Source organism: Cornus florida, unplaced genomic scaffold (assembly GCF_030987335.1).
Source record: "Cornus florida cultivar Cherokee Brave unplaced genomic scaffold, ASM3098733v1 CherokeeBrave_3.0.0_Hap2_Chr11, whole genome shotgun sequence".
NCBI lineage: Eukaryota > Viridiplantae > Streptophyta > Magnoliopsida > Cornales > Cornaceae > Cornus > Cornus florida.
This window is the reverse complement of record NW_026775581.1, coordinates 33,493,838-33,506,463: the sequence shown is the minus strand read 5'-3', so window position 1 is coordinate 33,506,463 and position 12,626 is coordinate 33,493,838. Positions and strand designations below refer to the sequence as shown.

Sequence of the window (12,626 nt, the reverse complement as noted above, 5' to 3'; positions counted from 1 at the left end):
TTTCTGCTGTGCACTTGTACATTATTAGTTGAGGATTGTTACAAACTTTCGTTTGAATTGATTGCCTGGAGAGGTAGGGGAACTACAAAAAGCTCCTCATCATGCACTCCAAATTGAACCAGAAATGGTACCTATAATATGCTGAGCAGGTAAATCAAAATTATGATCCATAAAGTTCAATAACAATTCATGGTTCACCCAATGTCAAACGATCATCATACGATTTGACGGTCTTAAGTTCATGGAAGACCCCAACTAGGGACAGAAAGGAAAAATGAAGTAGAAGAATAGCTATTTTCATATTTGATTGACAATTTAGAAAGGAAAAGAAAAGAAAAGAAAAAGAGGGATTAGGAACCTTACCATCCTTTTCTTTTTTTTTCTTTTCTCTCATAACTAATATTATTCTTTTTTTTGTTCTTCCTGAATGTGGTTTTATTATTGAATGAAAATGATATTACACTTCCAAAAGAACAAGTAGTACTACCCACCCAAAAAAAAAAACACAAAAGAAGCCCAAGGCATACCCATGGCATTGGCATGACAAAAGGAAAGAAATGCAAGAGTTTTTAAAAAACTACAAGAACATATAAGAAAACTTCTGTAGAGAGCCAAAAGATTTGACAATGAAAGGTTTAATGATAATATGACTAATTGATGAGAGAGTATGACAAAGAGCGCAATCTTCTGTTTCTGTGTGTCCACAAACACCAGATAATGCAAGTAAAAAAGCACCTTTTAAGCTTTAGACTACATATTAGAGGCTGCAGAGTGAGTAATAAACCATTTGCAGAACTGAACAAACCAACCATTCCCTCATTGGATCAAAATCTTCTCTGGCGCAACAATAAATCTTTCACAGCCGGTGAGAATGGTTTGGGATACATGTTACGAAAATGTTGGGATGATGGCCTTGCATCACAACATTTTCCTAGCGTACATTATAACATTTCCCTAACGTACATCCCAATCTTTTCCTTACGTGTATTCCAAATCATTATCTGGGACAAATATACTGTTGCGCCAAAGAGGATTTTTATCCTTCCCTCACTTGAGTTTCATAGACAAAAGACCAGAACAGTTGGTCTACAGAATCTTCTCCCTTGTAACAATAATGGCAGAAAAAGGGAATAGGCAAGCCTTTCCTCCTCAGATTAAAAAAACGAAGGAATGAAATTCTGCAGAAGAAGGAAAGTTCAAACTGAAATCCTTGGTCTGCATGCATTTCAAACTAACAAATGCCATATAACCTTCTGAGCAAGAGGTCTACGGATCTTTCAAAGCTGATTTGAATGAGAAATTACCTTTTTTTTTTTTTTTTTTTTTTTTTTTCTTTCTAACAATTTATCATCATCAATATCATGAACAAGAAACTGATTAAGATGAAACTCGACTAATTAATGCAAATGCCAAAAGTAGTGCATTCAAACGTCTCCAAAAGAGAGTAGATACTCTTACCAAAACCACCAAACTTGTTTACAAACAGAGCAAAAATTAATCTATCAAAGGTATCCAAAGCGATAATGAATCTGTCAAAAGTATCCAAAGCGAGTATCCTCCCACACCCCACCAGACACAATATTATCCGCCTTTAGCTCTCCCGAACCAGAGACTTCCGAGGAGGTCACCCATCCTGGTACTACTCCAAGTTAAGCACGCTCAACTCTAGAGTTTTGATATGTTCACGGCCATCGTGACTTTAAAATACGTTATGTCATAGAAGGGTGATGAACTTACATATAGCACTCCACCTTTCTACACGCAGGTGAAATGAGATTTGTGAGCACACGTAGCTCGCACTAGAGCCTTGCCTCCCACAGGCCTGCTCCTGCCCACTGAGCCTCACAGTCAGAATATTCCACTTCTTTCCTACTGGCTTTTGCAGCGTTCACCATGTAGTGAGGGAATTTAATCTTGGAACTTGAAGAAATATATCTTGTTAATAGTATAGATAGCAACATAATGAAATGAAAAAACATAGTAAGCTCCCTCATTATTTCATCATAAAATTATCATCTGTTCAGAATTAAGGAGTTGATTTTTCCCTTTATTCATTTATTATGTGATGGAACAAGAACAGATGTTGTACATCATCATCAACTGTTCATCCCATAGATTGATACAAAGAAAGTTGCCATTGCCAAAGGGCACATTCAACATTTGTCACTGGAAAGAAATGGCATGACACCACTAAGGGAGCAATAATCGAATACAAGTGCACATTTTGTTCCTCGGCAATAATAATTACGCTTACCTAACTTGAGGTTTGTCATACTTACAGGAACTTATCCACTTGTTCAAAAATAACATTGGCCTCCCTGTTAGTTAACTCTGTTGAACAGAATGTGGATAATTACCTTTTCACACATATTTTAATACTTTGTTCATAAAGATTAACAAAAGTCAATGCAAGTTAAACGCACTATTTCTTCCGAGTCTAACTCCTTAATTTCTTTTGTACCAATTATTTTTATCCTTACCGTGCTTTAATTTGTTTCATTTACAGAGATTTGAACTTTGGATTTGATCTGAGATACAAGGCGAAGATACAACACTTGCAATCAAGAGGTTTATGCAATTGTCCAACTTAAGGCACTGGCAAAATTATTTGATTCAGCATGAGTTTATTCTGTTCTCACATCAATAGCCAAAAGAAGTTGAGAAGGGGCATGCAAAGTGGGCTTCTTTCCTCCAACAATTCACTTTTGTGTAAAACATAAATCTTGAATTAGCAATATAGTGGCAGATGCTCTCAACATGAGGACCATATTGCTATATTATGTCTACAACCATTGCTGGATTTGAATCTTTCAAAGAATTATATCTTACTGATCCATACTTTGGCTGAACCTGGGGTACTTTTTAGTAATGGACAACAAACATGTACTGCAGAAGGGATATCTCTTCCCACTAGCCCAAGACACATATAGAAGACGGTCAGTCTTCGCCTCAAGCCCCCCAATTTCCTTTGATCAATTCAAATAGCTATTCTCATAAAAGGAAGCGGACTTCAGGAATTCCTCCTAACGTATTTCAAGTTGAGCAGGTCGGCGGGAAACTGACTGTGGTCGCGGGTTTGAATCCTGCCTGCAAAGACCGAGAACACTTAGATGGAACAAGACAAGAGAAGCAAACTCTCTGACACCATGCGCTGAATAACACTATCGCGGAAGGCAATCATTCTAGATATGCGGCTTGGGTAGACATTTTGGACGATATAGACATGTGCCATGATTGAGTAGAAGTAACTTTGGCAAAAAATGAGGCGTGATGTGTACAGGTTTTTTGACAGGTGCAAAAAATGTCAAGAATCTAAAGGAAGAGCCCAGAATACCGGCCTTTATACACCATTGCCGGTTCCTTTAGCATCGTAAAAGAATGTTAGTACGGATTTGCGTTGGGACTGCCTAAAACTCAAAAGGAAAATGGATTCTATTTTTGTTGTAGTTGATTGATTTTCTAAGATGGCTCATTTAATTTGCTGCGCAAGACTATGAATACATCAATGTTTGCAAATCTCTACTTTCAGGAAGTTGTTCGCTTCAATGGAGTGCAAAAAACAATCACTATCAGTCGAGACTCCAACTTTTTGTCACATTTTAAAAGAACCTTGTAGAAAAGATTAGGAACTGAGCTGCACTATGGTAGTTCCTACCATCTTAAACGGACGACCAAATAGAAGTCATCAACAGAAGTTAGGAAATATCGTAAGGTGTTTAGTAGGCAAGAATCTGAAGCAGTGGGAAGCTATTATTGCACAAGTTGAATTTGCATATAATTACTCTAAGAATCGAAATACCCACAAAAGTCTCCTTGAAATAGTATATGCAAGAAAACCAGCTCATTTTATGATATGGCTCATATACTACAAGCTGGGAAGAACAATGTGAATGGTGAAATCATGGCTGATAAGAAGGACCAGCACGATCAAAACAGGCTTAAAATTGAATTACATATTTTTTTTCCTAGTTGATACTTACACACCATCCCTCGTCGAACCTCTTGGGTGCAAACAATTCCTTGAAAATTTTCCGTTGTAGCCAACTTGAAATTGAATTATTAAATGCAGAGTGCAAGGAGTATGCAGACAAGAAAAGGTGTTTCCAGAGATTTCAAGAAGAAGAAATGCTGATGGTTTACCTATGAAAGGAGCGATTTCCATTTCACTCTTATTCCAAACTCAGCAAAAAAGAAGATCGCACCTTAGCAAATCATCAAGAAGATTGGAGAAAATGTGTACAACACTTGGGTATTGTTCCTACATTCAATGTTTTAGATTTGTATCAACACCATAGAGGTAAGAAAGAAAGTTCTAAACTAGGGGATGAGTTTTCTTGGAGGGATTGATGCAATTAATGATGTCATGAAAAAATCAAAGACATCAAAGGTGTTATTATTGTTGAGTGGGGATTCTAAACTCTGTTTAGAGAAGATTAGAGGTAATTATTGGTTGTATTACAAAAGGAACAGTATTTTTTCATTGCTGAAGTCTTTAAACAATAATTATTTAGTATTTTACCAGATTAAGAACTTTTCTTCAGGCTAGTCCCAAAATTTTCTTTAGAATCCAAGCTCGGACAGAGTTTGGAGTAATTCTAGTCTATCTTGCTGCTGTAGGAGGACTTCTTATTTTTTATTTTATTTTATTTTTGTTTCACTGAGGCATTAATTCGGGATGATGAAGCAACAGCACAACTTAAAATCTTTTGAGATCATCTAAATGTTTCTTCTTATGGACAATGTGTACAAATTAGAAGAAGTTATTTCAGCTGCTATTCGTGTCATCTGACCTCTTTATAATGCAGGGGTAAGTCCTTTGTAACTGTAGTTAAATTCTCTAACTTGTATGCTTTGTTTGGTAGGAAAGAAAAAAATTGGATGGAAGGAAGAAAAGAAGGGATGGATGAGACATCCTACAGAAGAGACAGTGTCCTTCCCTCTTTTTTGTTCTGTTGGATGGAAGAGAATAAGCTCACAGAATACTGCGTTTAGGAGAGAGTATTAAATTATTTTTACCATTATACCCATCACTATCTATAGTATTGTAATTTATGGAACATAGTATTGTAATTACAAACTTTAATAATAGGCCAACGTGTCTTCCCTTCTCTCTTCCTCCCATATTTAGAGGGATGAAAATTTGTAAAGGGGGAAGGATGACTCATCCATCCTATTATCCTTTCTCTTCTTGTCTCCTCTTTACCAAACGAAGGAAGTTTGTTCCTTCCTTCCTATCTTGTCTCCACCCCTCTTCTTTTGTTCCTACTGAACAAAACAGTAATGTTATCTTTTTTTGACATGCATTTGTTCACAAGCAAAGGGATCGGAGTACTAGCTTTAGTTTTAGCTTTCAGGAGGCTTCCCTTCACAAGACAAGACAAAGTCTTGACCCAATATCTTTACTGTTCACAGTCTTATAATTTGTAAATATTGTTTCTATGGTTTGCATAATTGAAGGCTTTATCTACTCATTTTTTAGTGGCTAAATATATATATATTTTCCTAATTGATACTCACACACACCCCTTCCAAGGAATTGTTTTTATTGACTAAATATTTCTCTGAGCTAGGAACATTCTCTTACGAATCAGAAGATCAGGATTGCCAAAGGCATTGCGATTAAAAAATTCTTGCATGACATTTAAAGGGAGATGTGGGATTAAGGGTTCCTCTTATCCTTTTATTAATGAGATAAAAGGAAGAGAAAAAGAGAACCAAAAAATATGGTCAGGTGGAAAGGCTTGAAATGCAAGGTATGTGAAGATCTGCTTATTCATTAAAAAAAAAAATTAAAAAATTATTATGAAAATGGTTATACATTTAAAACATAATTTTAAATTGTATTTGTTTACACCATAAGTATTTTCCAGCTGGAAAAGTTTGTCGTGACCAATCCCATTGAAAAGATAATATGCAAAAGCGCAATCATGAAGCAACATGTGGCTTCATCAAATGAAACCATTTGGTACAAGATCTGCAGTTGGAAAGACGTGGACTTTCCAAGGGGACATGTGGCAAACATCTGGAAAGCCATGTGTACCTTTGACCTAGTCATCAAGAATGATAACTCCCCCACTCCTATAATATCTCCTAGTTTGTAAGAGTCACTCCAAGAATAAGGCAACCACTTGCCTTATTTAGGTGAAGAGGTTGCTAAAAATCAGCAAAGTGGGCTAAAAATATGATGCATTTACCAAAGAAAGATGAGGAAAATGTGGGACACGTGGCATGATCTGGACCTTCCAAATAGAATTTCTCAACTGCAGCTGCAACTGCTGCCTTTCCATCTGGGCAGTTACAAAATGTGGGATAAGGCCTACAAACATGCATTCAACCGCCAAAGTCCACTATTTATCAGTTATAAATCATGGGAGAACACGTTTTTACATGTGTAAACACTATGAGAAGACTAAGGAAGACATGGGACACGTGGCAAGATCCAGGCCTTCTAGGTGGAAGTTTTCAACTGCTGCGGTAACTGCTGCCTTTCCATTCGGACAGTTCCAGAACGTGGGAGAAGGCTTGCAAGCATGTATTCAATCACCAAGTCCACTATCTATCAGTTATAAGTCATGGGAGAACATGGTTTTACACTTGGCAACATTTAGAGAAGGTTAAAAGATCATGGGACACATGGCAGTCCGAGATTTGGCCACGTGGAAGCTGCTGAAGCTACCACATCAAGCTACTATATGCATGGAAAACTCTATAAATAGAGCACTTATGCTTCACTTGAAAATCCTGTTCAAATCACACAGCCCAACAACACTTTAATTTCTTTACATTCATATATCTTTACATTCATGTAATGCACTTTCAGTATATTTAATTCAAGTCCTGCACTTATTATTCCTACTTTTCAGCACTTTACTTTGAAGTTATGCACTTTCAATACCGCTTTCCTTTCCACTAGCCATAGATCATCCCAAAAGTCCTTTTACAAGGCAAAAAGAACCTTTGAAGGTTGTAATTCCAATCCTTCATTCAATCGCCTGATCCCTACAATTTCATACTGGATAGTTGTTCGGATATCTACTTTGGAACGACAGCAGTTCCTGGCACGCCCGACATTCACCCTCCTTTTTGCACTTGGAAAGGACCTCGGTTTTTAGGAGCCGAACAATATTAAATCGACTTTGGAAACTTAAGTTTAACTAAGGAATGGTTAATTTAAAGGTGGTGTTAGAAAATAGGTAAGAATCCATCAATGTGTTTGTGCATATAATATAAAGTTTGAAGGATATAACTTCTCCTATCCATCTCAAAAACGAAAAAAGAAAAGAAAAGCTAGAGAGTTGTGACATGTAGGAAAGAAAGGTGGGTGCATGAGACCAAATAACTAGCATCTATCTTCCTTTCTCGAATAATAGTATTATAACTTATATTTTTTTTATTACATACATCACTGTACTTTTAATTGAAGAATTTAAATATAAAATTTATAGTTATGAGTGCAACTACATATACGTTCAAATCTTTTATGTTACCCATATTATATATTATATATATATATATATTATTTTTGATTTTATATAATGTGGACATATATATATATACATGAGATGGACATTTGATCAAAAAAATAAATGAACAAAAATGAATTTTAATTACAAAAAGTAATTAAATGGCATAAAATAGTAGGCTTTTCTCTATAATTTTTTTTAATAGAAAAAAATAAGGAAAAAAAGGATATTATAAGATTTAACTATGCTAGACATATGCTAAAGAAATAGCACGTAGTTGCACTCATAACTATGAATTTTACTTTTTAGTTTTTTTAAATATTTTTCTTTAATTCAAAGTATAATGATACATGTAACGAAAACAAAAATACAAAGCTCAAGTTACTGGGCAAATTGCATTAAAACACCCGTTGACTTGGTTGGTGGGAGTATTTTTGACAAAAATTCAAAAAGCAATCCTCCAGGATTAGTTGAGCGGCCCCGCCGGGGGGGGGGGGGGGGGGGGTTTGTAAGTCAAGGAGGGTTAAATGTAGTTTACCCTTCTATTAATTGATGTGGATCCCATGGGTATAGAGGAGAATAATCAAGTAAGAATAATAAGATGGAAGAAAATTTAATTAAATATTAAGTGAAGCAAACTGATGGATTATCAGTTTGCCCATCGAACACACTATCCCACTAAAGTGGGAAATGGGTTTACCAACTGTATGACCATCTACATATATAAGTTTAAGAGAGATAAAGCCCTAGGACTGTTGAAGTGTGGCTAAGGAAGAAAGAGACAAAAAAAAACAATAAACTGAAAATGTCACAGAGAGAGAGAGAGAGAGAGTACTGGTTGAACAACAATGAGAGAGAATAGCTCGAGAAATAGAAATAGAGAGGGATTGGCTGCCAGAGACCTCGCTGGGATTTCTTTTTCTAAGGACACAAGTGGTATGGCCAGCTGAAAAATGTTAGGGTCTAGCCTCTATTAGTCAAGATTTGATTTGATGCCAGCTGAAAAATGGATCCCCACTACCAGCGTGCCTCGCTTTGTTTTTGTACGTTAGGGAGCTTTCTGCTTTTCATTTTGTTAGGAGTAGGTATTTTCCCTTGGTTGGGGGAAGAGGGCGTTTCCATCATGAAGGATTCAATCTAGCCACAAGTTCCCCTATAGCTAACTTACTATGACTTCAACTAATTTGGATACCCCGAAAATTATTATAGCCTTTTGGTTTGAGGATTCACATTCACAATGATGGACATGAGCGGGAAAAAAGAAGAGACATATCACCAGATTCTAAAACTGACCAACTTGCCTTACCGAGTTCATGTCGAATGACATGTTGAGTTACATAATCAACTCTCACTACGAATAACAAACATTGGGAGTCTAAGCAAATAACTAGCCCCCTTGCGAAATGCAATTTTGTGGCAATAGACTTATGTTTTATAGATGAGGTATGTCATCTTCCACATTCGAAACAATTCCAATTCAATCTGGACTAATGCATTAGCAACTAATAAACATTAAAGCCCACACCTGAATCTTTTCCAACTTTTCCAACGCAACTTTCAACGGCTGTGTCAGTATACAATATTCATCAAGAAGCCTTTTCGCTGCGTCTTTGTCACCTTTTGCCTGTATGGTAAGTATCTCCCTACTCAAGCTTTCAACTACACCTTCAACCTTTTAAAAAAAAAAAAAAAAAATGGAAAGAAAATTTGTGCCTCTATTATTTCAAAATGAAAAGAATAATTCAATAAAGAATAAATTTGAAGAAGCTATACCTTAGCAAAATCAACAGAAAACGTTTCATCAGGATGCAAAATAAAAGCTCCTTTCTGGAATAACCAGTTAAACTGCAGTGCTTGTCCTTTTCTGATCATATTCAGTGAATTACAATGCTTGGTGAAGTCAACAGTATGCAGTGGATTAAAGCAGGATAAATAAAGTTTACCCATAAGCTTCCTCGAATCCAAAACGTATTGCACGGAAGCATCCTGCAAGGAAAGAGACATACATGGACTTGACTAGATCCTTTGGAAGCAAATCCTGGTCATCATCAGAAGAAAAGAGAGAAAAAAAGATATGGGATATCAGTTTCGGCATTAAACTACACAACTTGAGGTCCTAGAACATGTGTCTACAATTACATAAATTGAGCATCAGGGACCGGTTAAGTAAATGAATAATTTTGACTTAAAACAGACCCAAAATTCTTCAACCTCCAGTTAACATATCTGAGGACTAGAAATATCTTGGGAATATTTTAGATACTGCTTTGTGTGTGTGTGTGTGTGTGTGTATATATATATATATTTATTTATTTATAAGTAAAGATTCAATAAAAGGTGCTCAATAGGGGAGCGCTCCCAAGAAAACACAAGGAGGCCAAACACGTCCGCCTATAATCTCAAACTATCAACAAAATCACAAGTTCCCCCATAGATTTACAATTTCGCCCATTAACCCAAAAGAATAAAGAACTCAAAATAGAACGGACTGAGAACACCCCTCTCGGGGAATCCATCCAAAGCATCTCATCCATTCCCTCCCCCTCCATCACCAAATTATATAACACTGCCAAGAACTCTACTACCTCCGCAAGCTCCCAATCATGAAACTCTCTCCGTATTTGCACCCATCCCAAATCATCCTTCCATTATCAAGGTGATAACAGCCGGCGACCCATGTGTGTCTGCTCGTAGCAATCTTGAAAAGCTGTGGGAACCAGCGGGACATATCAGTATCCCCGCACCAGAGATCCTCCCAAAATCTGACATGCCTCCCGCTCCTAACCCTGGAGCGAATGCATTTGAAAAGCTTATCCCAAGCCTTCTAAATGAGCTTCCAAAACCCCCCACCCTTGAAGGGGAGCTCACCTCCCTAGATAACCACCCTCCATCTCCCTCCCCACATTGGCAAGCAATAACATTCCTTCACAATCCGAACCTCACACGTATAAACCTCCAAAGCCATGCTCAACGCCTTGTTGAACAACTCCAGCCTCTTAATTACCAAGCCCCCTATCTGAATAGGGGTGCACACCTTCTCCCAGTTCATCAAGTTGTATTTAAACTCATCTCCCATACAACGCCACAAAGTTTCTCTGGATCTTCTCTAGTCTCCTAATTGAGATAGGCATTAGAATAAGGGACATGAAATAAATTGGAAGATTCGAAAGGGTGCTCTTCATAAGAGTTAGATGCTCCCCTTTCGACAGGTACTGCTTCTTCCAGCCAACATGTGGGGACCGGATTTATTTTTCATTTTTTCGCATTTTTCATTTCACATGCGGTGCATGTTTCGTTGTATGAGGATGCGTGCCATGGTTCCCAGGATTCATTTTAAGCATTTCTTCAAGTCTCGGACACTTAGAAATGTATTTAGAGTCGCTTTAGACATTTTGGGTTTGTGGGCCCGGGTAGGATTTTGTGTTCGGGAAATTTTCCCCGACTTTATTTCCATTATTTTATCTCATGTTGGTGTACTTGATTTTATGTGGTGAGACCTTATTTTGTGTGTTAGCTCCTTGTAGAGAAAATGGGGACGTATGTGTCATTCTGGGTTTATAATAGTGAGACCCAAACCCACCAACTCTTTGACTATATAAATAGAGAGTGGTAGATTTGAGGGACAACTAGTCCCCTTATTTTTCAGCCGTATACCCCCTCCTTCCTCTCCTTCATTTCCTTTTCTTCTTACCATTGTTGCAAGCTCAAACCAAGGGTTTCATCTCCTTTTCTTGAGAATTTGGCAAAGTGATAAGTTGGAAAAGTTGAAGAGCTCTTCAAGCTCTACATTTTGGTGGTCTCGGTTTTCCGATTGGTGCACATTCAACTTGGACCCATTTAGGGCTTTGCTTATCATTTAAGGTAGGGGCGTCTAACTCACACATTTTGAGTTTTTTTTTTTTCCCCCTTAAATGTGGGAAATTTTATTGATACAAAGCAAATCATTAAGGTACAAAAAGATAACGATCTAAGAACAAGGGACCACAAGAAGTAAAAAATGGAAATTGCGAGTATTTTATGTGATTCTTGTACTATAGCATGCTAGATTGTAGATTTGTTATGTTCATGGCGTAGGTTTGTTTCATATGTCGTAAATTCCATGCTATCTTGATACTAAATGATGTATTCATGCCTGTGATACCCCCGGATTTTCGGATGCGGGTTGGCCAGGCCCACGCCCGATTACCCGAGGATATCAAACCAATTAGCAATAAACGAACACAGAATACAATTAAGGAAACAGGAATAAATAAAAATTTGCTAAAAAGAAACTAAAATGATAAACCAAATACTGAAACCTCAGAATAAAATTAAATTAATAAAGAATTATTCTGATACATCCAAATTCTCCATTTTTAATACAACTCGGGAATCCATCTAGTGGACCCCTAATAAAATCATCACTGAGAAATGAACCACTGAAAAAGAATCCAATGTTAAACCATACAGGAACCGCCTACGTCGTCGGAAGAATGAGAAGTCGTCTCTGCTCAGCATGAACAAGATCTAAGACCTGAAACCGTCCGTTACCTGAAAAATAATAGTGGGTCAGGCCCACGAACAAATTCTATCCTAACTACAATCCAAACAGAGACTCGATACGCAGATACATCCTAGATGTCTCAACCATATCTATATAGTCCGTAAATAGATATATACATATAACCACACTACAGGACTCTCACTAGACTATGCTGAGGGTCTCAACCTGAATAGAAGACAACATGCAAAAACGCACCTGAGTGGGCATGACTACTTAAGCCTAATAGGGTATACCTCAACCAACATAGCTAACTATGCATCCTACTGCATATACGCTCCCTAACCGTCGACTATGAGACTCAAGCTCAAATCGCGGTACCATAATTATATATATAAAGTCCGATCCTATCCAACCATAAGAAATCCAGCTAGTCGTTCAGCTTATTCAGTTACACAGACTAACATAAATTAAGCGTATATACATCCCATCCAAAAACAATGTTGAGCCGGTCAACTATTCGTCGCCAAAACACAACATATAATTAGGATCTAAATGTTTTAATTAAATCCCTATCCTTCCTATTAACAGAAAATATAAACAACCATCCAATATGTCATTCAACTGTTTTAGTTGACAGGACATGAAACCATATAGGATTCAACTGTTTTAGTTAATCCATT

General features: G+C 37.1%; 1 protein-coding gene across 1 annotated transcript; it reads right to left on the bottom strand.

The window, feature by feature from the left end:
- Positions 1-8,958: 8,958 nt before the first annotated feature.
- LOC132282572 (nudix hydrolase 3-like) lies at positions 8,959-9,401 on the bottom strand. Its single transcript, XM_059784297.1, has 2 exons — positions 9,237-9,401; positions 8,959-9,135 (listed from the first exon to the last, which is right to left on the bottom strand). Exons 1-2 carry the CDS (start codon positions 9,333-9,335, stop codon positions 8,959-8,961), a joined length of 276 nt encoding a protein of 91 aa, XP_059640280.1. The 5' UTR covers positions 9,336-9,401.
- Between the last annotated feature and the right edge of the window lie 3,225 nt (positions 9,402-12,626).